The sequence below is a fragment of the Cheilinus undulatus genome, linkage group 8 (assembly GCF_018320785.1).
Source record: "Cheilinus undulatus linkage group 8, ASM1832078v1, whole genome shotgun sequence".
In the NCBI taxonomy this organism is placed as follows: Eukaryota; Metazoa; Chordata; class Actinopteri; order Labriformes; family Labridae; genus Cheilinus; species Cheilinus undulatus.
In genome coordinates this window covers 8,471,149-8,493,874 of record NC_054872.1, presented here as the reverse complement: position 1 = coordinate 8,493,874, position 22,726 = coordinate 8,471,149, and the positions used below count along the sequence as shown (strand labels likewise).

Sequence of the window (22,726 nt, the reverse complement as noted above, 5' to 3'; positions counted from 1 at the left end):
CTATGAAACTACTTTTTTTCTAACCACATTAATATCGATGTAAAAAAAGCATGGGATAAAATTGCTGCAAAACCACAACATCGGCTAAAGAATCTTTACAGGCATCTGTGTAGACGGGTTCCGGCTTCCTTTTCCGCCACAGTTTAAACGGTTGTTTTGTTTCTATGGATTTTTCTTGTCTGAGCTGTCATACATGCTAGCTTTTTTTTCTGTGACAAAAGTGTATTGTTGAATTAAATTTTTCCAAAACAACAAAACGACAGATATTAATCGTTCTTGTTAGCACCCTGTTAGCTACGCAGCTATTGGCAGTCTTAGTAGAGCAACGGCTGATCCACTGTAATGTCTCTGCCTCCAGAAAGAGCCTCCGAGCTTAAACAAGTCATTCGCAACCATCTGCTCAAGGTAAGCATCCTACACAGCTTTAGTCCTGCTGTGAATTTTATGGTATTTGGCAGTTAAAGTGCATAAGGTCTTCCCATGTATAAGACAGATGGTCAAGTGCTGTAGTGCTGAAGTATTGCACGTGATTATGAATATGCCTGTGAAAACTGCACACTTGCCCTCTTCTGTTTCAAAGTACAATAAAGAAAGCTAATATCACACACGCAGCTCACAGAGAGTGTGCATCATCAAAAATGATCAATTCATATTTGTTTTATGAGGTCAATTCATATTTGAAAGATCATAAGGGAAGATTTTTATGACCTGTCTCCCCAGAGCATTAAAACAATGGCTGTGGATGCTTTTTTATGATATCAACTTTCTGTTTGATGGAGATATTCTGATATGTCAAACCACTTTGTTAAGCTCTGAAATGTTTCTCTGCTAGATTGATATCCATGGGAAAATCCGGGAGGTGCTGGCAGAGACTGTGAAGGATAGTCAAGGTTCAGCACATCAGCTGTCTGAGGTGGATTTCTTGCGTGCGCTGCAGAGAAGGGGAATAATTGATGACGTGATGGAGGACCTACACTTTCCCAAGGATGGGGAATATTTAGATGCAGAAATAGGATCTCCTCCAAGGCCTGCTACCCACTTTGTTGACAAGAGTGTAACTCAGTTAGAAAAAAGTAAGGTATATTCTTTACCAGCCAGTGTAAAAACATGGCTGATTTTCAACTATGTTCACCTAAATGTCCTAACTATTGATTGAGAATATTCTTTTAATTCTCTCAGCAGACATTGACCCATCAAGGAGGTATCTCTATCTCCAAGTGCTTGGTGGTAAAGCCTTTCTGGAGCACCTCCAGGAGCCAGAGCCTTTGCCTGGGCAGGTGTGCTCCACATTTACACTGTACCTGCACTTCCGAAACCAGAGGTTTCACTCCAAACCAGTACCATGTGCCTGTGAACCAGACCTTAAGGAAGGCTTCCTCCTAGAGATCCACAGAGAGGGTACAGGTATATGTGAACAAGCAGCTGTGTTGTCAGTCAGGATGAGGATGTTGCTTTATTCATAGTCTGTTAGGAATTTGAATTTTGCATTAACTTTGTCCTGCAGGAAAAGGCAGCACGATGGCAGATCCAACAACCATGCTGTCAATGTGTGACCCAGTTCACTTAGTTCTTATTAAGACAGACACCTCCAGTCAGACAACGCTGGTCTCGTCCTACTTCCTGGACTGGAGGAGAGTCCTTAGCTCACCCAGTGGGAAGACCTGCTTTGCTGTGGAGCTGATGGGAGTTGGTAAGGAAAGAGGATTTGACTGCAATAATACAAATTTAATAGTTTTTAGAGAACAATTAAACCTCCAAAAAAAGCCCAACCCAATTTAAACGCACAGTATGTGGAGCCTGCCATGAGGGGCAGGCGCTTAAAAGTGGCTTCCCTGAATGCATGGTTGGCTCAGTGGGTAGAGCAGGTGCCTATATAGAGAGGCTGTAGTTCTCAGCGCACTGCACGATTGATTCCCAGTTTCAGCGCTGTTTGGTGCATGTCTTTCCCCCACTCTCTCCCCCTATATTTTCTGTCTCTGTTTTAGCTGTCCTATCTGAATGAAGGCAAAAAGCTCCCAAAATAATCTTTTTTTTAGATATGTTTTTGGGCCTTTTCATGCCTTTATTAGATAGTGGAGGACAGTGGACAGATTCAGAAATGAGAGAGGGGAGAGACATGCAGCAAAGGGCCACAGGCCAGATTCGAACCCAGGCTGCCTGCGCACATGGTGCGATCCCTAAACCACTCGACCATCTGCGCGCCCCCCCAAAATAATCTTTAAAAATTTTCTTTCCTGGTCTATGCTGGAAGCTAATCTTGAATTGCTAGAGACGTATTGCCACATCAAAGCGGGAATGCATAAGTGCAGTCCACTTAATATCCACTTACCAAACACTGATGTTCATGCAAAATGTAAACAAAGTCTCGAATGTTGTTCACATGTCCATCCAATGTCACTACTTAACTCATGGCTAGGTATCCCTGTATGCAGTTAAGCACCAGTTAAACAAAGGAGTGAATTTCAAGTGAATTCATTTGCACATCAGTATGCAGCCAATGGAAGAGACAGGATTGAAGTTGCCATGCTAAAATTGAAAAAGATAGTTGTAATCTCTTCCAAGAAGCAGATAAAATTGATAAAAGGGGAAATATGTGAAGTTACTTTTTCACATAGGGTCAGATAGGTTTGGATTTTTCCCCTTAATAAATAAAATCATCATTTAGAAACTGCATTTTGTATTTATTTGGGTTGTCTTTGTGAGATATAATAACCTGATTTGCCAGATGGCATTGTTTCACACATCCATCTGGAAAACCTTCCATAGACAGTGTATGGAAAAGGGCAGAGCCTTTGAAAAAAACTTGGAGGGTGATTGGATGAACGTTCTGTGTGTCACATCTTTACAGGCCAATCGGAGCAACAAAATATGTGACGTAGCCGCAACTGAGGAGTAAACTCCATAGGGAACTGCATAACACAAACCATGGTGACTGTAGACTTTTGTGGTTTTTGAAAAGAAAACAGCTCACTGCTGTTCTTTTTTTTCTTTTAATGAAGAAATGTCATCAATTTCTGATAAAACTGTCGCTTTAGCAGCATCCACGCTCATGTCTTCCGCAATAATTGCACCGGCCTCTTGTCGCTGCTTGCTTACATCACGGCTCCACTGCACCCCAAAGTACTGTCCCTCATCGCTGATTGGTCCTGTCACTTTCTAACCGGGCCCAAACGGTTCAGACGGGAGCTTTGCAAGATGGATTCGCCAGTGAGAAACACGGAAACAGGCGTATCCATCTGCTTTGCAAGGTTAGAGATATTGAAGTTGGTTTGATGATCTGAAATGTTTAACTGTGATAAATATGCAAAAAGACAAAAGGAATCAGTAAGGGGCAGATACTTTTTCACAGCACTGTACATGTCGATGTGTCCTTGGGCAAGACACCCGATCCCGCTTTGCTCCCACTGCTGTGTCAGTGGTGTTTAAATGTGTTCAAATGCATATGAATGGGATTAGCTGATATTGAACGCTCTACACCACCATCAATGTGGAACGACTGAGTGTGAATGGGTAAGTGCGATCTGTGGTGTAAAAAACATTGTGTTCTGCAAGCTCAAGTCCATTCTCCGTAGATGTACAACTAATTATGATTAATTTATTATAAAGCATTTAATCATTAATAAGATTTTTCATCAATTGACAGCATTGCTGGAAATATACAATATTTTCTTAAAGGCCTCAAATTAGCCTGTCCCTTCTCGAGTTTTCACTGATATATGCGTGTATGTGTGTGCCCATGTGTTAACAGGGAGTGAATGTAAAGTCCCAGCTGGTGTTTTGACTGTTAGTCTGGAGCTCTACCCTCCTCTCACAGAGACGCTGAGCAGTGACATCATCAGCACACAGGTCAGCACACTGAAGTCTCTTTATCCCTCTGTCTGTTCATCCCTCTGTTTATTCATCTGTTTCATTATTCATGAAAAGAGGAACGCCTTGAGCAAACAGTGAATCATTACATCAGAATTCCATAAAGAGTCAATCAGAGTTGAAACAAAAGCAGCGCTGTAAACTTTAAAGCTCCATATTTAATAACTGACATCACTGTTTTCCTTTTTCGTCAGAAATCACTTGAGAAGCAGAGGACAGAGGAGAAGGAGAGGCTCTTTTTGGTTTATGCTAAACAGTGGTGGAGGGAGTTTCTCGAAATACGCCCATCACATCAATCTAAAATGGTCAAAATCTTTGCACAGGTATGTCGTCATTTTCTTGTATTGTGAGGGAAATCTTAAAATTGTATGTGATGAATCTTTCCTTTTAAATGAATTGATTTCACAAAGACCAACTGCTTTATTTTGGTGTTCCTCCATGCTCTCTGCAGGATGAGAATGGCATCAACAGGCCTGTGTGTTCTTACGTACATGTCCTCAGGGCAGGCCGGCTCCTTGAGAGCCCTCGACAGGCAGCCCGCTTTGTCAGCCTCCTGCCTCATGAGAAGGCTCCCATGATTGGAGGAGGAGGAGGCAAACAGGAGCAGTGGTGCACATTAATGTCTTTCCTGTGCAGAGGGAAGGTAAGGAGAATTGGTTGACTTCTTGGCAGTCATAGCAGGGATGGACTCATTCTGCAGATGACAATGCACTTACTGTATAGTTGGATGCCTGCTGCCAAAGACAGACACAATGGCAGATTTATAGCTGGTCAAACCAGAACTTCTCTGAAGTTGTGCTCTATTCATTCTTCACCATCAAAAAGAAAGCAATCTGGCTGTCATAGGTGAAGCTTAGTCCTTTAATCTCCCTAAGGGCATTTCTCTCAACAATGTATTTACACATTTAATATAAAATGATTTAGGAACGCTGGCAACAAATATTCTTAGTGTGAAGTGCAAGGCCCTTAACTCTTCATTTGTCTGTGCTTGATGACAGTGTTTTCCCTCTAGGGCTGCTCTATGATAGCAAAACTTGACTATGAGATCGCAGTTGATAAACACAGTTACTCACTAATTTTACAACAAATGCATCAAACATTTCATCAAATTTAAATACTTCTTAACACTTGAAAATTCTGAACGCTTGGAAAAACAAGCAATGAATGAAGATTGAAAAATTTACAAATAAAAAGAGTATTGACAATAAATTACTATAAATAACAACATAACCACATTACTGTCGTTTACATTGCAACAAGCAGTGCACAGTACAGTTTGACTTCAGAACAGACCATAGTACTGTGCCATCACAAGACAGGAGAGTATGAGCAAGACTGTTTTTATTTGCAGTTTGTAGCTATTTGAGCCATGCAAATGAAACAATGGATCACACCTCAGCGTCTGTCTGTATCAAAGGATACTTCTCTGACATTTGTCAAAGTCCGTCCTGACTTCTCTGCTGCTCCAGACCAGGCAGATATATCTCTGGTGTGTTCGATATTTTGGTTGAGTGACTCCACAGACCCCAAAGAGACCAGAACCATGAGGAAGCTCTCAAGCCCTGCTCAGACCAAAGACTCACAACACCATGATGCGGTCTCAGAATGTTGCTGGTAACAGTCACAGCAGTCTGAACTGTGTCGTTGCCGCTCAAATCAAGCTGTCTGAAACGTTGCCTGCAATTCAGCTTATCAAGTCGCAGACAGATGGTTTCAGGTTGTTGCAAGCATATAAATGTGAAAAGGCAAATATAAATCTTGCTTCGAAAGGCTATAAACACCCATTTCATGAGATACAGCCATGCTATGAATTTTGGAAATTATTACATCTAGTTTTTTCTTAGTTTTCATAAAAAATGTCAACCATTACTCCTGTCTCCTTCATCAGCTGCACATGGTGCCTAAATGCACAGCTGATGGAGGAGACAGGAGTGTTAACAGACTGAGGTTTCCGTGTGAAAACTAAAAAGAAAGATGTAATCATTTCCAAAAAGCAGATAAATGTGAAAATAGAAATAGCGGAAAAGGCTCTCATTTATCCAGCTGCGCATGTTAGCAGGACATGGGGCGTTATATGGGATAATGCATTAGAAATTTAATGTTGTAGCTAAAATTGTAGGTGGAAATTAAATGTATTCTCAGCGAATAGAATCTTGATTATATCACAACTGAAGTAGCAAAGCATTTTTTGTTTTCATGTGCCTTGGAATTTCTCTGCCACACTTAATGTTGATGACAGGTGAGTTAGTGATGAGTGGGTATCAATCAGCCTGATGTTATGATGATAAAGATGCAGGAAAAAAAGTTCATGTGCAACACTTTGTCTCTTCAAGAAATATGTTTATTGTGTAGTAACTTCAGAAATGAATCCCTTTAAACTGAGTGACTGTGAGAGTCATTGCCATTGAAGCATTAGGTTGTCTTTTAGTCTCAGCAGTTTGAACTGGCTAGCTTTTTTAGTAGTTAATGAGACTGATAATGGATATTTATAGCTGATAGAATTTCTTATGACATACAAAATGTACTTAATGTGGCAGAAGTAAAACTGAATGAGCAAAGAATGAAGGAAAATAAACAATTTATTTCAAGCTCTTTCAGCATGAGAAACTGTGCAGAGCAACACAGCAGTAGCAGGAAAACAGGAAGTGAAGCTGTATGGTAACTGTGTCAGTGGAACTCAGGCTGAAGTACTGATTGGCTGGTACTTACGTTACATTCAGCCAATCAGATTGTGTTGTATGAAGGACATTTGGTGAGACTGTGGAGAGTGAAAATAAAGCCAGAGGGACAGGCACACATTGCAGGGGAGCCAAATTAGGGCACTTTTTGATTAATTATTGTAATTGGTTATCAATAAAATAAAATTATCATGCAGCTAATCAGCCAAATGCCAAATACAGGCCTCAATAATCATCCAGGCAGATAATCAGTCAGTTAAAATGTAAACAGCTAGCCTGCCTTGCCTCTGGTCTTCCTGCTATCACAAATGAATGAATATAAGCCTACCTGTGGACCTCCTGCTGAATATTTGTTTTTATTTAGCTTCCGGGTGTGTTTGCTTGTGATGCTGTTTATGTGTATAAGAGAGAGGTTGCAAGAGAGCTTCTGTAGCTGTTTGTAGCTTTGAAAACAAAACACTAGAACTGACGTCAGCCTCTGAATGAGAGACTTTCCAAAGAAAACTTCTGTGACATCTGTCACAGTCCATCCCAGCTTCATTAGTGCACTGTGAGTGCTCAGGTTTTGCATGACTGTGCAGTGTGAACTCATAAATTGTAGCTAATTTCCACTGCATCTATTACAGAGTTAGCTGGAAGTCGGTCAGTGTACAGCTGGCTTTTCCAGATTAGTCATAATTTTTTCTGATAAAATGTTTATACAACATCGAAGGTCACTAACTTGGTTAGATCAATGTTGTGATTATTGGATGGGATTTTATTTCAGTCGTCTAACCAGGAAAAACCTGTATTTGTTCTTAATGTGGTTTAAAGTTCGGAGTTGATATTAATGGTATGAGTAAGAATGATAGGGGTCATCTATCTGAGTGTTTCCCAACCATTTTTCCTTGGACCCCCCCCCCCCCCCCCACACACACACACACACACACACACACACACACACAAACACATGTATCTAAGAAGAGCGGAGCCCCCTTCAAGACCCAAGAGAGAAGAAAAAGTGACACACTACCATTGAAAATCAACATATATTTTAATTGTTTCACTGATAAAACCTTGAAAAAAGGCATATGCATGCTTTTCTCATCAAAATACTGTTATATAAACTACTTAATAACTGCTTTATCATGCTTTGAGTCAATATTTGCAGATCTAATTTTAGCAACCTCAGAGCAGACAAAGCCTCGCGTTGCCCTCCTAAGATCTTTGGCAACCCCCCTGGGGGGTCCTGGACCCCAGTTTGGGAACCAATGGTCTATCTGATCCTGGTACCAAATATCAGTTAGATACTAATTTCTACATGTAGATGATGTATCAGTAAAAATGGGCCGATCCACTGGGCTCATCTAGGGGACTGAACCATGAGGCCAAACAAATCTAACACATGCATGTCTGCTACACCACTGTTTTCAGTGCTCTGCTAGGATTATGCATATTGCTAGAAGCAAACATATTGTGAAAGTTGTTAATAACAAAGGCTGAGCAGTTTGGATGTATTTCACTCTTGCAGCACCAGCATTTCCTACATCTACTTACAATTTCTGCATCAAAATGATGGCAGCCCAAAGAAGATGAAGTCACTGACTTTTTTGGCTCTATTGCAAAGTTGGAAGACACTTCCTGGTGATGGTTTGAATGTGACTGCTTTCAACCACAGTACAAGTCGCCATTATGCAAATACTTTTCAGAGAATGCTTTGCTTGATATCTGAGAGACAGCTTGAGAACATTAATGTGAAGAGTAAGTGAATGTCAAAGCTATAAACTTTACAGCAAAAGTCCAGAGGTATGCCTTTACTGCAAAGTACAGAGCTGCAGGCTACAGATATCCACAGACTGTTAGACTTTAAGCAAAGCAACCGAAGTTTTGATTGAATGCATTAAATGCATTATTGCTCTCAATTTTCAAAAAAGTATGGGATCTTATGAAGAAAATTGCTTTTGTTTTATATTTAGTTTTGATTCTCATGTGACCTCAGATTAGAACCCTGAGGTTGGATTAATAAAACAACTGTCTATTTTGCAGTTTCGTTCCATCAGGGTTGCATCATGTAGGCTTGGGTCAGCTTACATTTGCTCCCTTTCTGAGCACAGCTGATAGTGTCACTTCTGTAAGAAAGATCTGCACTGACTCGGCTGACTGATGCGTTTTCATCTTTCAACCAGATAGTCGGGAATTTCCCAGACCACCACAGGATAAATGTTCCCTACCTCTCCTCTGTGAGTGGCTGGCAAGACAGACACAACACAACTCTCACAAAGTGGCCCTTGTCAGCAGTGATTTATGAGTTTCATTCCAGGGAAAATTAATTTAGCCTCATCAGTCCCCAGCCTGTACCGATGCCGCCGTCCATATTAGCACTTCTGGGGAACATCTATCATTCTGACTTGCCTGAAGCTCGAGCCAGCACAAAGCAGCAGCACCAGTCCCCAGCTCAACCCCGGCCTCTTTACTGGAAAAGTTGTACCAGTGAAATAAGAGTTGCTTACTGTCATGGACAATTTGATGACTACAGAGGTTATTTCCTCTCCAGCAGGCTTTTCTTCTGTGTGTTTAACACTTCTGAGAAAAGCTAACAGAGCACTGAGAACAGGGTATTTTATGCCAGTTTAAACAGATTGTTATAGAGACATGATGAATCAGACAAGCAGTAGGGTTCGAAAAGGATCTGTCTGAAAATACATCACAGGATACTTGATTAGGTACAGTATGCTAGTACCAGGTTGGACCCCCTTTTCTCCTTCAGAACTGTCTTAATTCTTCATGGAATAGATTCAACAAGGCTCTGGAAACATTCCTCAGAGAATATGGCCTATTTTGATATAATGGCATCACACAGTTTCTGCAGATTTATCAGCTTCGTATCCTTGATGCAAATCTCCCATTCTACCACATCTTAATGGTGCTCTATCAGACTGAAATCTGGTGACTGTGGAGGCCATTTGAGTACAATGGATCCCATTTACCAGCTGTTCTTAAAAAGAAATTTGTTCTTGAAACCTGCTTACGCCGTTCTTAAGAAGATTCTCACATTCACAAGTGTTCTTATCTGCAATTTGTTCTTAGCTAAGAACAAAATCTACCAACACTTCAGAGCACTAATCTAGAATTTTAGTTACATTTTACTGCATTTTTACAAATTCAACACTTTAAAATGTTACAATATCATTTAGCAGATGCTTTAATCCAAAGTGACATACATTTGAGAGTCAGTACATCACAAGCAAAGATCTAGTAGTGCGAGAGGCTATGTACATGGTGTATAGAAGTGTTTTTTTTGGTTTTTGCTGGCCACTGAGTCACTATACTTGCAGAGCTCTACATGGAGTTGTGCTATGGGCAGGGTTTCGTTATACTCAAAGCCATTTGTATTGTCTGTCTCCGCTGCGATGATTACCTCGGATGTAGCTTTATCATAGCATCAGTTTTACTAGACCTGGACCACATTTTTGTATGACAAAAATGATAAAAAACTCTGAAATATGTTTTCTCTTTTCAGTTGACCTGCTTCGGCATGAGTATGTGATAGTTATGGGGTAGAGGGTTAGTTGTTGTGTAAATGGTTGGGTATAATGGCTGCAAATGAAGTGATGAGTTCGGACTTACCCACAGTGGCAGTTTTATCAGGACTGGACAACATTTCTCTATTAAAACAACACTGAAAGCTTTTTGTGACAGAAAAGATGTTTTCACTCTACTCTGGGCCTGCTTCAGCATAAATTTGTGATCATTATGGGTGGAGTTTGGCCATGTAGCCAATGGCTGCTGCCGCGGTAGCTGTTAGCTCAGATGTAGCCGTAGGAAAGCAGCAGTTAAATTAGAACTGGACCACATTTTTTCTAGAATCAAGCACATAGAGGCACACCTAAAGCTTGTCTTGGCTGAGAAGATGTTTTTGCACATCCCCTGACCGGCCTTGGTATCAGTTTTAATCCCTGAGAGCTTTGTCATAACAGTCTAAGGCAGCGGTAGCCTGTCATCTCTGGTGGTGGAAGTGCCCACCAGTGGAGCACATGCCCAGAAAAGAAACACATGCATACATCATTTTAGCCTGTCGCTCTGATTGGCCCATCATGGATGTGATGGACAGAACATTCCTCCAATTACCTAATGAGAATTTTTTGAAAAGTCTTTCCCAAACACTTTATATGGGAGCTTTCCCAAATAAATATGAAATATATTCATGCAATGGGCGTGTTGTGCATTCAGGGATGCTTTAATGTGTACATTGGTTTATTGTTTGGGTTTCTGTTAGCTTTCAAACAGCTCAAACCAGTCTTTTCTTCTCTGAAAGATCTACTGCTCACTGGATGTTTTGTCTTTTTGGGACCATTCTCTGTAAACCCTTGAGATGGTTATGCGTGAAAATTCTTGTAGATCAGCAGTTTTTGAAATACTAGGTCTAGCTGTTTTGGCACCAACAACAATGCTGCGCTCTTAGTCACTTAAATCTCCTTTCTTTCCCATTGTGATACTTGGTTGGCGCCATGTGATTGGCTGATTAGATATTTAAGTTAATGCATAGTTGAACAGATGTGCTTCAAAAGTGGCTGGTGAGTGTACATCTTGGTTAAAGTTTGTGAATGAATTATGAATTTTGCAAACAACATGACACATTTTTTTCTGTGTTAAACTTCATTTGGTTTTTTTTCAAGGTCAGTATAAATGAAGCCAAATATAATATTCAGTATAAGATATTATTTGTTTGAATTTCTGCAGTTTTATTTAGAGATACGTTTTTTAGTTGCTATTTGAGGTTCTATAATTATAAAAGTCATTTCTGTTTAAAAGACAGTAATAGCTCTTGAGAAAAGAGTTGTCAAATACTTTGGCAAAGTTGTAATATTTGACAATTACATACATATTTTAGACATTAGGTGGTTTTACTTTTAAACTGTAAAATATATCTAAGTTTAAATATTTGTAAAACACAAATATTTCCTTGCACTAGCTTATGGAGTTCACTATCTCATGGTCGTCTGTGAGAGGAGGAGATTACTGCTGGCTTGTTTTATGGGACTAATAACTTTGATCAAGGTTGGACAACTGGTGGCCTGGGAGCCACATTAGGCCCTCCACCTCATTGAATACGTTCATAAAGTCAATTTCAAATGCCAATAAATGATAAAAATTAAAAACCAGTTAAAGGAGACATATTATACCCTTTTAAGACAAGCTTAAATTGGTCTCAGAGGTCCCCAGAACATGCCTGTGAAGTTTGTTGCTGAAAAAACACTCCAGTATAAGATTTTTGTACATTTTAAACCCACTCAATTTCAGCCCTTCTCAGAACAAGCCATTTCTGTGGCTTTATATGGTAATTAGCGGTCTGAATCCACCCCTGACCACACCCCTCTCAGGAAATGGATGCAGTACTCCTGGTACTACAGACACTTTTATCCGAAGGTTAGAACTTGATTGGGATTTGAACCATCAACCTCCCAGACTGTAGTCAGCAGGATTACCCATTGAGCTATCCAGCACCTCAGCTAGTAGTTGAGAGGATCAGTAGAGGAGAGCAGAACTTTCCTCCAAGTGGGGGAGGGCCAACCAAACCTGGGGGCGGGTGCTTACACTCCTGGTGAGGTAACCAGGAGCTAAATCTGAGAACAGCTTGTTTCAGCACACATTTTCTGAAAGGTGGAGAAAAGAGAGAGGGGGAGAGGGAATGGATTTTTCTGGTATTTGAGGGGATTGTGGACAGGCCAGGGGCACATATTTGTCTTAGAAAAGCCTGAAAAAGTGATTTTTGCATAATATGTCTCCTTTAAAACTTGCAATGAAAGCAAGGAAACAGAAAAATTTCTCACGATTTTTTGGTACTGGTATATAGTTAGTAACTATTTTGTTTTTGATTTAATTAGAGAAATTAAACACTTTTTATATGATATAGAGAGACTTTATTTTTAGTTTTTGGATTTAATTTTAAAATTGAAATTCATCTATTAACTTCTAAATGTATTTTTTGTGTTTTTATTTAATTTTCTTGCTTTATATTTTTTTATTGTGAATTTTTGTATTCATTCTTAATTTCTTTTTATTTCTGTTAAAAATGATTAATTTCATTTTTCTATTATGTTAAGAAATTTAAATTTACCTATACAATTCTTAATTTCTTTTAAGTTTTTTAAGTTTTATTTTGTTAAATTTTATTTTACTTACTTTTCTTTGTTATTCTTTGTCAAATTTTAAATTGAAAATTTTTTTCCAATTTGAGCCATTTTTCAGATTTGGTTTCACTTAAGTATTTGAAATTTATTTATTCTTTATTTATTTAATCCTTTTTTTCTTTTATTCATTTTTAAATATTTTGTTTTTTAAGTTTGTTGTTTGTTAATCTTAATTTATTTCATCACTCTTATTTCTTAAACTTATTTTTATATTTTTAATTTATTTTTCTTTTTTTGGGCTTTTTAGTAGATTCAACTGGCTGCAATTGTTTCTGTAAAAAATTATATGCATCACTAAATTCACTTGTAAAAGATATACAAGTAAAATACCAAGCAACTATCATGTTCACTGCATTGAAAAGCACCTTGAAATTGGCATAATTCTGTGTATATCTCATTAGATATACTATTTCTATTTGCACTTAAGTTTAGAAACATAAATGTTGGGATCATAAATTATCAGGAAAGCAACATATTCCTCTTTTCATTAAGTTATTAGTAATCACTGTCGTTAAATTCAGAATATCCAGTAATCTGGAACAGTTTGCCCCTCTGGCACTGACAATAAAATTAATGCTGCCCTCTTGGTAACCAAGCCTTCTCATCCCTGACTTAAAATAATTGTTTACACCTTTGCAGCTTTAACAGGTACACTATTAAAGCACTTAATTAATCACTTATTAGTCACTTAATTGAACCTAGGAATAGAAGGTTCTGCCTCTTGAAGTAGAACTGAATTTAATATTTAAAACACAAATGTATACAGTTTCATCTAATTGTAACAAGATTCTAAAATACACCCTGATGTTCTGATTTTTCTACCGTCTGATTTCTCTAAAGAACCTGAACTAACTGTCAGTTGTTCAATAGGGGGACTGTGAAGACCACGCCACCCTGCTGTGCAGCCTCCTGCTGGGCTTCGAACTCGATGCCTATGTCTGTGTGGGAACTAAAAACAAGGGAACTCCACACACCTGGGTCCTGACTCGTGGGACTGATGGGAGCATCACTTTCTGGGAAAGTCTGACAGCACACAGGTCTTATTATTATTTTTTTTATTAGTTTTTCCTGTGTTTCCCAATCAAGACAGTTAAAGTGACCAGACACTTTTCCTTTATGCTTCCTTTATGAGGGAAGCTTGGGCCTGTGTGGGACTACAACATTTCAGGGGAAAACAGACAAATTTTGATTAGGCATATTTTGAGAAATGTCTTACAAAAAAACTCATAAATACTGGACACTTTGGGCCTCATTTAATGGTGTATTCTTAATAATTTTCTTTAATTTGTTCTTAAGTTCTTGAGAAAACTCTACATCAGATTCATGGTGAACACACAAAGTCAAACAGGATAAAAAAAAGGAAGTAAAGAAAAAATACCCAAATTATTACCATTGGATGCCAAGTTGAAGACACTGAAGCTCACTTGAGCAGTACTGCTTGAAATCAATCCAAAGAGGCTGAGGTTATAATATAATATTTAGTAGCATCAGTAATGAATGCAAATTAAATTATACATGAAAATAGATCTGATTTTATAACATGTTCAGACCATGGAGGCAGCCTACATTGTTCCTGATGACAGGAACAATGTAGGCTGCCTCCCGCTGTTATCAGAAAAGAATGCTTAACAAATTAAGTTAAAAAAAAAAGATAAATCTGGGGAGGGGAGCACAACTGGACACAAAAAGAGACTCTATCCTTTTATTTTCTACATCGCTTTTCCCATTTAGGGGGCTGGGGCCTATCCCAGCTGGGCGAGAGGCGGGGTACACCCTGGACGGGTCGCCAGTCACACTCACACCTACGGCCAATTTAAAGTCACTAATGAACCGACGAGCACGTCTTTGGTGGAAGAGGAAGCCTGAGTACCCAGAGAGAAAGAGAGACATTAGCCATATTATATTTTTTCCAAACAAATACAGTATATTTACTGCTATTAAATGACAGAACATCTATTGGAGCAGGGCTTTTATTGCATTCAATAAAAAGTTTAATTTATAGATTCAAATTCTAAGTTCATATTGATGATTTAACATTTTGCAGCTAAGATCAAACATTGTATGAACGAAAATAAGGCTGGCCACATTTAAATCAAGTGTGTTTACATGTTATGTAATCTTATAAAATGCTTATTCAATAGAGACACAGTAAAATATGATTTATACTGATCTGTTATTGCTTTTTTCCTTATCTATCATATTTGAACGTTTAAAAGTGCAAAAATAGTCATTGTACATGTCAAACCCCCATTGAAATTTTACAAAGAGTTTGCTTAAGTCACATGATCATATTACCAGGCTGTGCAATTACATAATTGCACAAAAGGCTGCAGTTATTCAGAGTAGAAATTGTAAGTTGTACAAAAAGTCCTGCAGAAAGGCCTTAAAGCTTACGATTGTGACACTATTCCTCTTTGTGGAGGTACCTTGATTTTTGGAAATATTAACTTATTTCAAAGCAGTACTGTCTAAACTTCAGAGTTTGTATCTTTTTATGCTATGTAATATTTGTATGTTTCTGGTCGTGAAATGCACATTTCAAAATTATTACTATTCTCTGATATTTTCTTCATAACCAAGTAAGTAGACACATGCTACCATGTGTGTTTTGTATCGTTATAGCAATGGCAATATTGTCTAGTATAATCGCACTCATGTAATTATCAAATCGTGCAGCACTACTCTCGAGTGTTTGTATATTTTCTTCTTTTTTATGAACAATACCTGGATAAGAAATGTTTGGTGAATTCCAAATGAACATTCTTGAAAACTGTGTAAGCGGCTTTTAAAAGCAGTTTCTTTCTAAGAATTGTTGGTGAATGAGTTAACCCTTTAAAGCCTGATACCTCAAATAATAGCCAAAACATTCCCATGTTTTTTAAATTTTTTGGGGTATTTTTGTATCACATTTTCTGCACTACACATGTATTTCAGTAGATAATCCAATGGAGGATATATTTGATCTTTTATCAGATTGTATACAAGAAGTTTTTAAGGAATTTATTAATCATGATGATTAGACAGAGAGACAAAAATCGTTTATCAAATATGATACAACTGGCTTTAAAGGCTTAAGTTTGAGCTGATCTGTTACTAAGCACTGCCTCTGTGATTCGATCTGAAGCCTTTTGTTTTGCCTAAATTGGCTCTTTACTCCTTGTGTGTTTAACAGCAGGATATCTGAGACGCTTAAAGGCATTGCTGTGAAATTTTGTCTCTATGGCCAAAGTTTTGATTGCATTTTGATGCAGCTCCAGCTTTGGGATTTTTTCTAATAATTCATCCACATCAAATCTTTCAGTGGACATACATGAGCTCTGCCTTTTTCACTTGGCAGTACCACAGCTGCTGGAAGTTTCCAGATTTCCAATCACATCTCTGCATTGGGAATTCAGCTTTTTTGCACAACACTATTTTCTGTTACTTATTTACTGAAGCTACCTTTAAGATCATTTCTCAGAATCAGGATTTGATGTAATTTATCAAATGATGAAGGGACAACTGGAATGGTTTTATGATACCGTAAAAGTTTTACAACATTTCTAAGATAATTGTCCAAAAATGCTGCAGGAATTTATTATCCTCTTAATCCCATATCTGATCAGATACCTGCACCGGCCCATAGACCCTGACGCCCCACCTCTGGCCCCCCAGCCCAAACCATCCTCCCCCTACAGGACTGTGGGCTGCGTGTTTAACCACCAGACTCTGTTGGCCAACTGTCAGCCATCAGACGCTGTAGAGCTTTGTGTGTTTGACTTCCAGGTAAGAGAAAGGCGTCCCCCGAGGCCTGCACTGTCACCATGATAACTGGATTATTAAAGGTTAAACTATCTCCAAAATAAATTTAATCATATTTCGTGCTGTATTTTTCTAGTTATAACTGCTAAGACAATTCAGTGTTGAGTTTTTTCCAGTAAAATGCTGACATTTCTTTTCAGGGAAGCTCTTGTGTTATTAGTCCGTGCCAAGGTTTAAACATAAAAATCTTCTTTTACAAAGCAGATTAAATTGTGCTGGGAAAGTTTAATAACACTGTAATTTTAGTCACAGGGCAGGGGTAGCCTGGAGCAGACAGCACTGAGCTTATGGCTGGATGTTTTTAAGTATCAGTCATCAAATAAGGAGACAGATTTTGGGAAGAAAGACTTAATCTCTGCTACAGATTGCAACTGCTACAGCTCCAACAAATCAGTGGCTACAATAGTTTGTTTCTACTTTATTAAAGAAAAGTCTGCCTGGATTAAAGTATCAATAAAATGTCTGTCTTTTTTCCTCAGAATCAGTCTCGGTGGAAGGCGATGAGTGAAGAGGCTCTGGCATCTGTCTGTGCTCTGGGCTCCACCACCTCCCTGCCCCCTCTGCCTCCTCTCTGTGCCCCGTCTCTGGATCCTGCTGCTGCCAGCAACCAGCTAGAGCTGGAGATGCGCTTCCTGGTCTCTGAGCACAGGAAGGTAAAACAGTGCTGGACAACAGTGACAGAAAGAGTGCAAGAATATTGTACTCAAGTAAAATTTCGCTTACTGTGGCAAAAATGTACTGCAGCAGAAGTAAAAGTACGGGTCTATAGATCTACTCAAGTAAAACGTCATTCATTCATTTTTGATACCTAAAGGGGCTAAAAATAACCTTGCAAAGCAGATTGATATGCCCGTTTCCTTGTTTCTGTCTGGCAAATCCATCTTGCAAAGCTTCTGTCTGAAAAGTTTGGACCCGGTGACAAAGTGACAGGACTAATCAGTGATGAGGGACAGTACTTTTGGGCACGGTGGAGCCATGACGTAAGCAAGCAGCAACAAGAGGCTGTTATGGCGGAAGACATTAGTGTGGATGCTGCTAAAGCACCGGTTTTATCAGAACTTGACGATGTTTCTTTGTTAAAAGAAGAACAAAGAACGGCATTGAGTTGTGTTTTTTTTTCAAAAACAAGAAAAGTTGTGTACTGACATGTCTACAGTCGTCATGGTTCGCATTATGCAGTTCCATATATGGTGTTTATTCCGCGGTAGCTGCGCACACGCACCTCGGTAGCAGCTACGAAGTCAGGTGTTTGGTTGCTCTGATTGGCCCGTAGAGATGTGACAGACAGAACCTTCATCCAACCACCCTCCGAGATTTTTTTTAAAGGCTCTGCCCTTTCCCAAACGCTGTGTATCGAAGGTTGTCTAAATTTATCTGGTGTGTCAGGTTAGGTTAAAAAGTAAAATATAATTTTTCCCTCAGGAAAAAAACAAGAAAACATGGATCTCCAACCATATTGTTAATTTAAGGCACATACAATATACTATATGGAGAAAAGTATTTGGCCACCTGACCTTTACTACAGCAGGGACTGTAATGACATTGTATTCAAGTACATTTATTTGTACATGGAGTTTCCCCCCTTTTGCAGCTATGACAGCCTCCACTCTTTTTAGTAGGCTTTCCACAAGATTTTAAAGTGTTTCTCTGGGAATTTGTGCACATTCACTTTGTAGAGCATTTATGAGGTCAGGCACTAATGTTGGACCAGAAGACCTAGCTCACAATCTCCATTCCAGTTCATCCAAAAGGTGCTGGATGAAGTTGAGGTCAGGGCTCTGTGAGGGCCAGTCAAGTTTTTCCACAACAAACTCATCAATCAGTGTCTTTATAGTCCCTTGTGCACTGGAACTCGAGCACAGAACATGTTTCCACTGTTCCACAGTACAGTGTCTGTGTCGGTATCCATCACAGTACCACGACTGAAGTCACTAAGCTCTTCAGAACGACCCTTCTGGATCATTAATTTTTGTAAATGGAGACTGCATGGCGAGCTGCTGGATTTTATACACCTGTGGCAACAAGTCTGATTAAATCAATTCATTTATTAACAGGTGTGGCCAAATACTTTAGTCAATATAGTGCATTTTTTATAAATTGCAGAGCAACCACAAATTTTGTCATGTGGAAACTTGGGTTCACTCCACTGACTAACTTGTCCTCTACCTCTCCATTTCAAGTGCCCTCTTGTTCCTTAAAAAAAGTTATGAAGGTAGAGGTCATATTCCCTTCAAAACGCAACAACCCTTCAAGCTTCTGACATATAATCAGTAGTTGTCAACAGCGTTTATGTAAACAGATACAATGACAGTGTGTCAACTGTGACATTTTCAAAATTGTTCTGTCTAGTATGGCACCAGTAGATGAACATTAACTTGGACAATAGACCACTGACTGGTATCTTCCTCACACAGGACCTGGACATGGCAACCGTGTGGGATGACCGCCTGTCCTACCTTCTGTCCTCTGCACTCTCAGCTTATGAGCTGGAGCGCTGCTACGGCGTCTCGTGTGGCAACGAGGAGTTCCAGGATGCAGTAAGGAGGGCCGTGCCGGATGGACACACCTTCAAAGGCTTCCCCATCCACTTCCTTCACCGCAATGCTCGTAGAGCCTTTGCTACCTGCCTCAGGTTAGACAGCAGGCAGTCTTTTCAAAGTATGATTAAGGTTTGAACTAAGTGGTGAACTTCGATGTTCTTGAATATATTACTTAAAATTTGTTTAGTGTTTAGCTCTTGCACACTACAATAATTGAAACTCCAAGCAGCACTGCCAACACACCCCTCTGCCTCTGAAAAGATTAACAGCAAATCCTTAAATGAACAAGAGAGATCTAAAAGGTGCTGGGATTGCATTACAGGAAACTTATCTTGATTTTTTTATCACTCTTTTCACTCATAGAGCTTTTGTTAGCTTATTGTACAGTGTAGATAGTGGTACATTAACAACTAGAAAAGACTCAGAGAGCGCAGACTGCCACCATTAGTCCTATCTTTACCAACAGTGAAGAATTCTTAAATAAATTCCTGGATCCGTCCCCATGTGCCCCGCACCACAGCATTCTCTGATTACTCCCTCCCCGGTGGGGTGGAAACACAGTGAAGCAAAGCATTGGCTTTGTTATGGGTGAACTATCATAGTGGAAGAATTGCCTGCTGGTGCCAACAGATGCACTGACAGTCTCACCCATGGTCTCACTGGACGACTGGAAGTCATGGCAGAGGGTGAATATTCCTCTATTCCTCCCAGCATTTCGAGTATTCTCGCTACAGTTCGCTGTCTTTCTCTCTGTTACGATCCGACTCGTCTCCTCGACCGGGCGTGCATCTTTCAAACTCTATAAACTCCAAAACTTTGAATGGAAACACAGCCAAAGTGCTGCTGGGATTGAAGTTACTCATGTCCGCCATCTCCTGGTGTAAAGTGGTAACAGCGCAGAGCTCCGCCATTAGCCCTATCTCCCAATAGTACAGAATCTTTAAAAAAATTCCTGTATCCAGACGGTGATCCGGATCAGTCCCAAAATTTAATCAGTTCTTCCTTATGCCATTTGTGACACTTCTTGAAAATTTCTTTAAAATCCGTCAACAACTTTTTGAATTATGCTGCTAAAAAACTAAAAAACAAACAAACAAACTAACAAACCCACCTGATCACATAACCTCCTTGGCAGAGGTAATCATATCAATGTTTAAAATATTACTCTTCAACTTGTCCTTGCACAAATGCAAAACCAGTCAGCCTACTGCCGTCAAATACTCATCAGTACAAGGCATTGAACTTCCATTTCTCTGCCGTCAGAATAAAAGCACTAGATGTCATACTGTTTAGGATGAAAACAGAAATTTATTGTGTGGAGAATAAAATATTAAAAGAGATGCAGTTTGGACTGCGAGCATCTGATGTAAAGCGTCAAAGCGTCAAAAGCTTCTATAAATACATTAATCAATACGAATAGTTGTTAAAAACACTGTAGAAGTAGTGCGACTATTTTTTTAGGAAGTATTAAAAGTAAATCTCCTTTAAGTAAAGCTATCACGTGTATATTCACATTTTGAATAAACAAGTACACTGAAAGCTTAACTTTATGATTACTTGTTGTCTTATATTGAAGAGACTTTAAGTAAATTATTACTTTACATTGTTTAGTTACTAACAGTATCCCTCTTTTCACTGTAAATTTAATTATTGAGAAAACCTCCACAGACTTGGTCTGTGTTGGTATGTATCCCAGGATGCGGAGGTGTAAAGCAGCCACACTTGCAATATAAATAAACTGAGGCAAATTTTCAGTATCATCAGATTTAGTGAAATATGTGACGTTGGTGGCTGCAGTCGTGGTCATAACAGAGCATGTCTTAGCGCTTTTTAATGGTTTATTGGTTACAACAGTATGCAGGATTTTGTAGACAATTTTTAGCTGAAAAAAGTATTTAAAATGTTCTATATACCAGAATTTATAAAGGCAACATCTAATTAAAATGTAGAAAATGTCAAATTCTGCCACCAGAGGGTCCCACTGATTCACTTGTCTCCACTTTTTACTTCTTGCTTTAAATTGAGGACTCAGGTTGATAAAACAACACATTATAAGGCTCTTTTACTAAATAGGAAATTAACATTTTGTTTTCATTCATAAATTCCTCATATTGAAGGAGAAACTCACTTAGTAGGTTACTTCCTCGTTTGCTCTGGAAATGGTCCCAGGTTGGGCATCCACTCTGATGTAACTTCCGGTGTGAAAGTGGAACTGTACATTTAAATGTATTTGTCCATCATTGTGAGAAATTTATGAATGAAAAGTTTATTTTAGTACATCCACCTTATGAGGTGCATTTCATTCAGGGTTGCAGGTCTGCGGTTTTCCTGCAGAATAGGGCTACTTTTTATGTACTGCAGCGAGTAGATTTTTTTGTCCCCGGCCTGAGCAGACCCATTTTTTATGTCTTGTGTATGTGTATTTAAAATCCAAAGCAGAATAAACGACTTTATTTACCCTCAAATGCAACTCAATCAACCAGCAGAGAAGAAAACAGAACATGACACACAACGGCACATAGGCTTACAGGAGCAGCACACCTGCAATTACACAAGCAATATATGTGGCGTGGCAGAGGTTTAACTGGCTTATGTTGAATTTCAGCGTTGGGCTTGGTTTTGGACTCGTTTTTATCAGCCATTGGGCTAGATTTGTCACCCAGACCTGGCAACCCTGGTTTCTTCATTGAACAGTTAACAGAGTACTCAGTACAAAATAAGAAGTATTACTGAGAAGGAGGCTAAGGAGGTGTGTGGCACTGAGCTTTGTTGATCTCTACTCTCTGGAAATGCTGGGGAGTTGGGAGGGCTTCATGTTACAGAGGTGAGCTTGGACAGTTGAACCTGTAACTGATGGCAGCCTTCACAGCAGGACGTAGACATATTCCTCTCCCTCTTTATATGTGTTCTTTATGGTGTTTCAGCTGACAGATAATCTGTACACATCTGGTAGGTCTCATTTACACATGGTCATCAGTTTCTGCACTGTTTCATTACAAATGTCCCTCCGTGTCTTCTGTAACCCTTTCACACAGGTCTCCATTCTGTGAGGAGATAGTGAATTGTCGTGGCGACCATGTGAGGCTTGCAGTCCGTGTTCGGGTGTTCTTCTATCCTGAGAACGCGTGTGCAGTGTGGCTCATGTTTGCATGTAAATACCGCTCTGTCCTCTGACCAACACAAACCCAACACCCACCAGATCATGTTGCACTTTTGATGAATTTAGAAACCTTTAATACCTTCCAGGTCTGGTTTATGTGGATTTATATATTTACATGAGCAGACCTGGACCCACAGTGTGCCTACATTAGATGCTGTACTCTGACTGCTGTGATGCTGAAGATTTTATGATTTTAACCATTTATTTGTATACAGAGAATTGTGTTTATATTTCTATTTTTTTATAAATAAATTGAAACTTGATCATCTATGTACTTTATTTACATTTCCAGTAAAGAAGAAAGAACAGATTCTTTAAAATCCAGAGCATAACACTCTTTTCATCTTCCTTGCAAAACTCACATCACTTTAACATAAACTCCACATGACATTCATAATTAGAAGAAATGTCTGTGAGGTGATGAAAACATGCTACAGCAAGTGAAAGCATATTTGAATTTTATTTGAACATCTACAAACTCATTATTCTTTCAGACATTCATCTGGTTAT

General features: G+C 39.1%; 1 protein-coding gene across 3 annotated transcripts; it reads left to right on the top strand.

The window, feature by feature from the left end:
- The first annotated feature begins 147 nt into the window (after window positions 1–147).
- cep76 (centrosomal protein 76) lies at window positions 148–22,428 on the top strand. Of its 3 annotated transcripts, none has more exons than XM_041792729.1 (12): window positions 148–405; window positions 833–1,073; window positions 1,183–1,404; window positions 1,505–1,690; window positions 3,749–3,846; window positions 4,062–4,190; window positions 4,319–4,510; window positions 13,586–13,752; window positions 16,321–16,480; window positions 16,996–17,169; window positions 18,931–19,148; window positions 22,092–22,428. In XM_041792729.1, exons 1-12 carry the CDS (start codon window positions 343–345, stop codon window positions 22,228–22,230), a joined length of 1,989 nt encoding a protein of 662 aa, XP_041648663.1. In that variant the 5' UTR covers window positions 148–342; the 3' UTR covers window positions 22,231–22,428. The 3 variants fall into 3 exon arrangements, with proteins under 3 accessions (XP_041648663.1, XP_041648664.1, XP_041648662.1); XM_041792730.1 differs by having other exon boundaries at window positions 1,180–1,398; XM_041792728.1 differs by having other exon boundaries at window positions 1,180–1,404.
- The last annotated feature ends 298 nt before the right edge of the window (window positions 22,429–22,726 follow it).

What these genes read in the sequence shown, in the direction of transcription:
- cep76 (XM_041792728.1), top strand. Translation starts at nt 343, where the DNA reads ATGTCTCTGCCTCCAGAAAGAGCCTCCGAGCTTAAACAAGTCATTCGC. An exon ending in TGTAACTCAGTTAGAAAAAA is followed by an intron (nt 1,074 to 1,179) that starts GTAAGGTATATT and finishes TAATTCTCTCAG; the next exon opens with CAGACATTGACCCATCAAGG. An exon ending in TGTGGAGCTGATGGGAGTTG is followed by an intron (nt 1,691 to 3,748) that starts GTAAGGAAAGAG and finishes ATGTGTTAACAG; the next exon opens with GGAGTGAATGTAAAGTCCCA.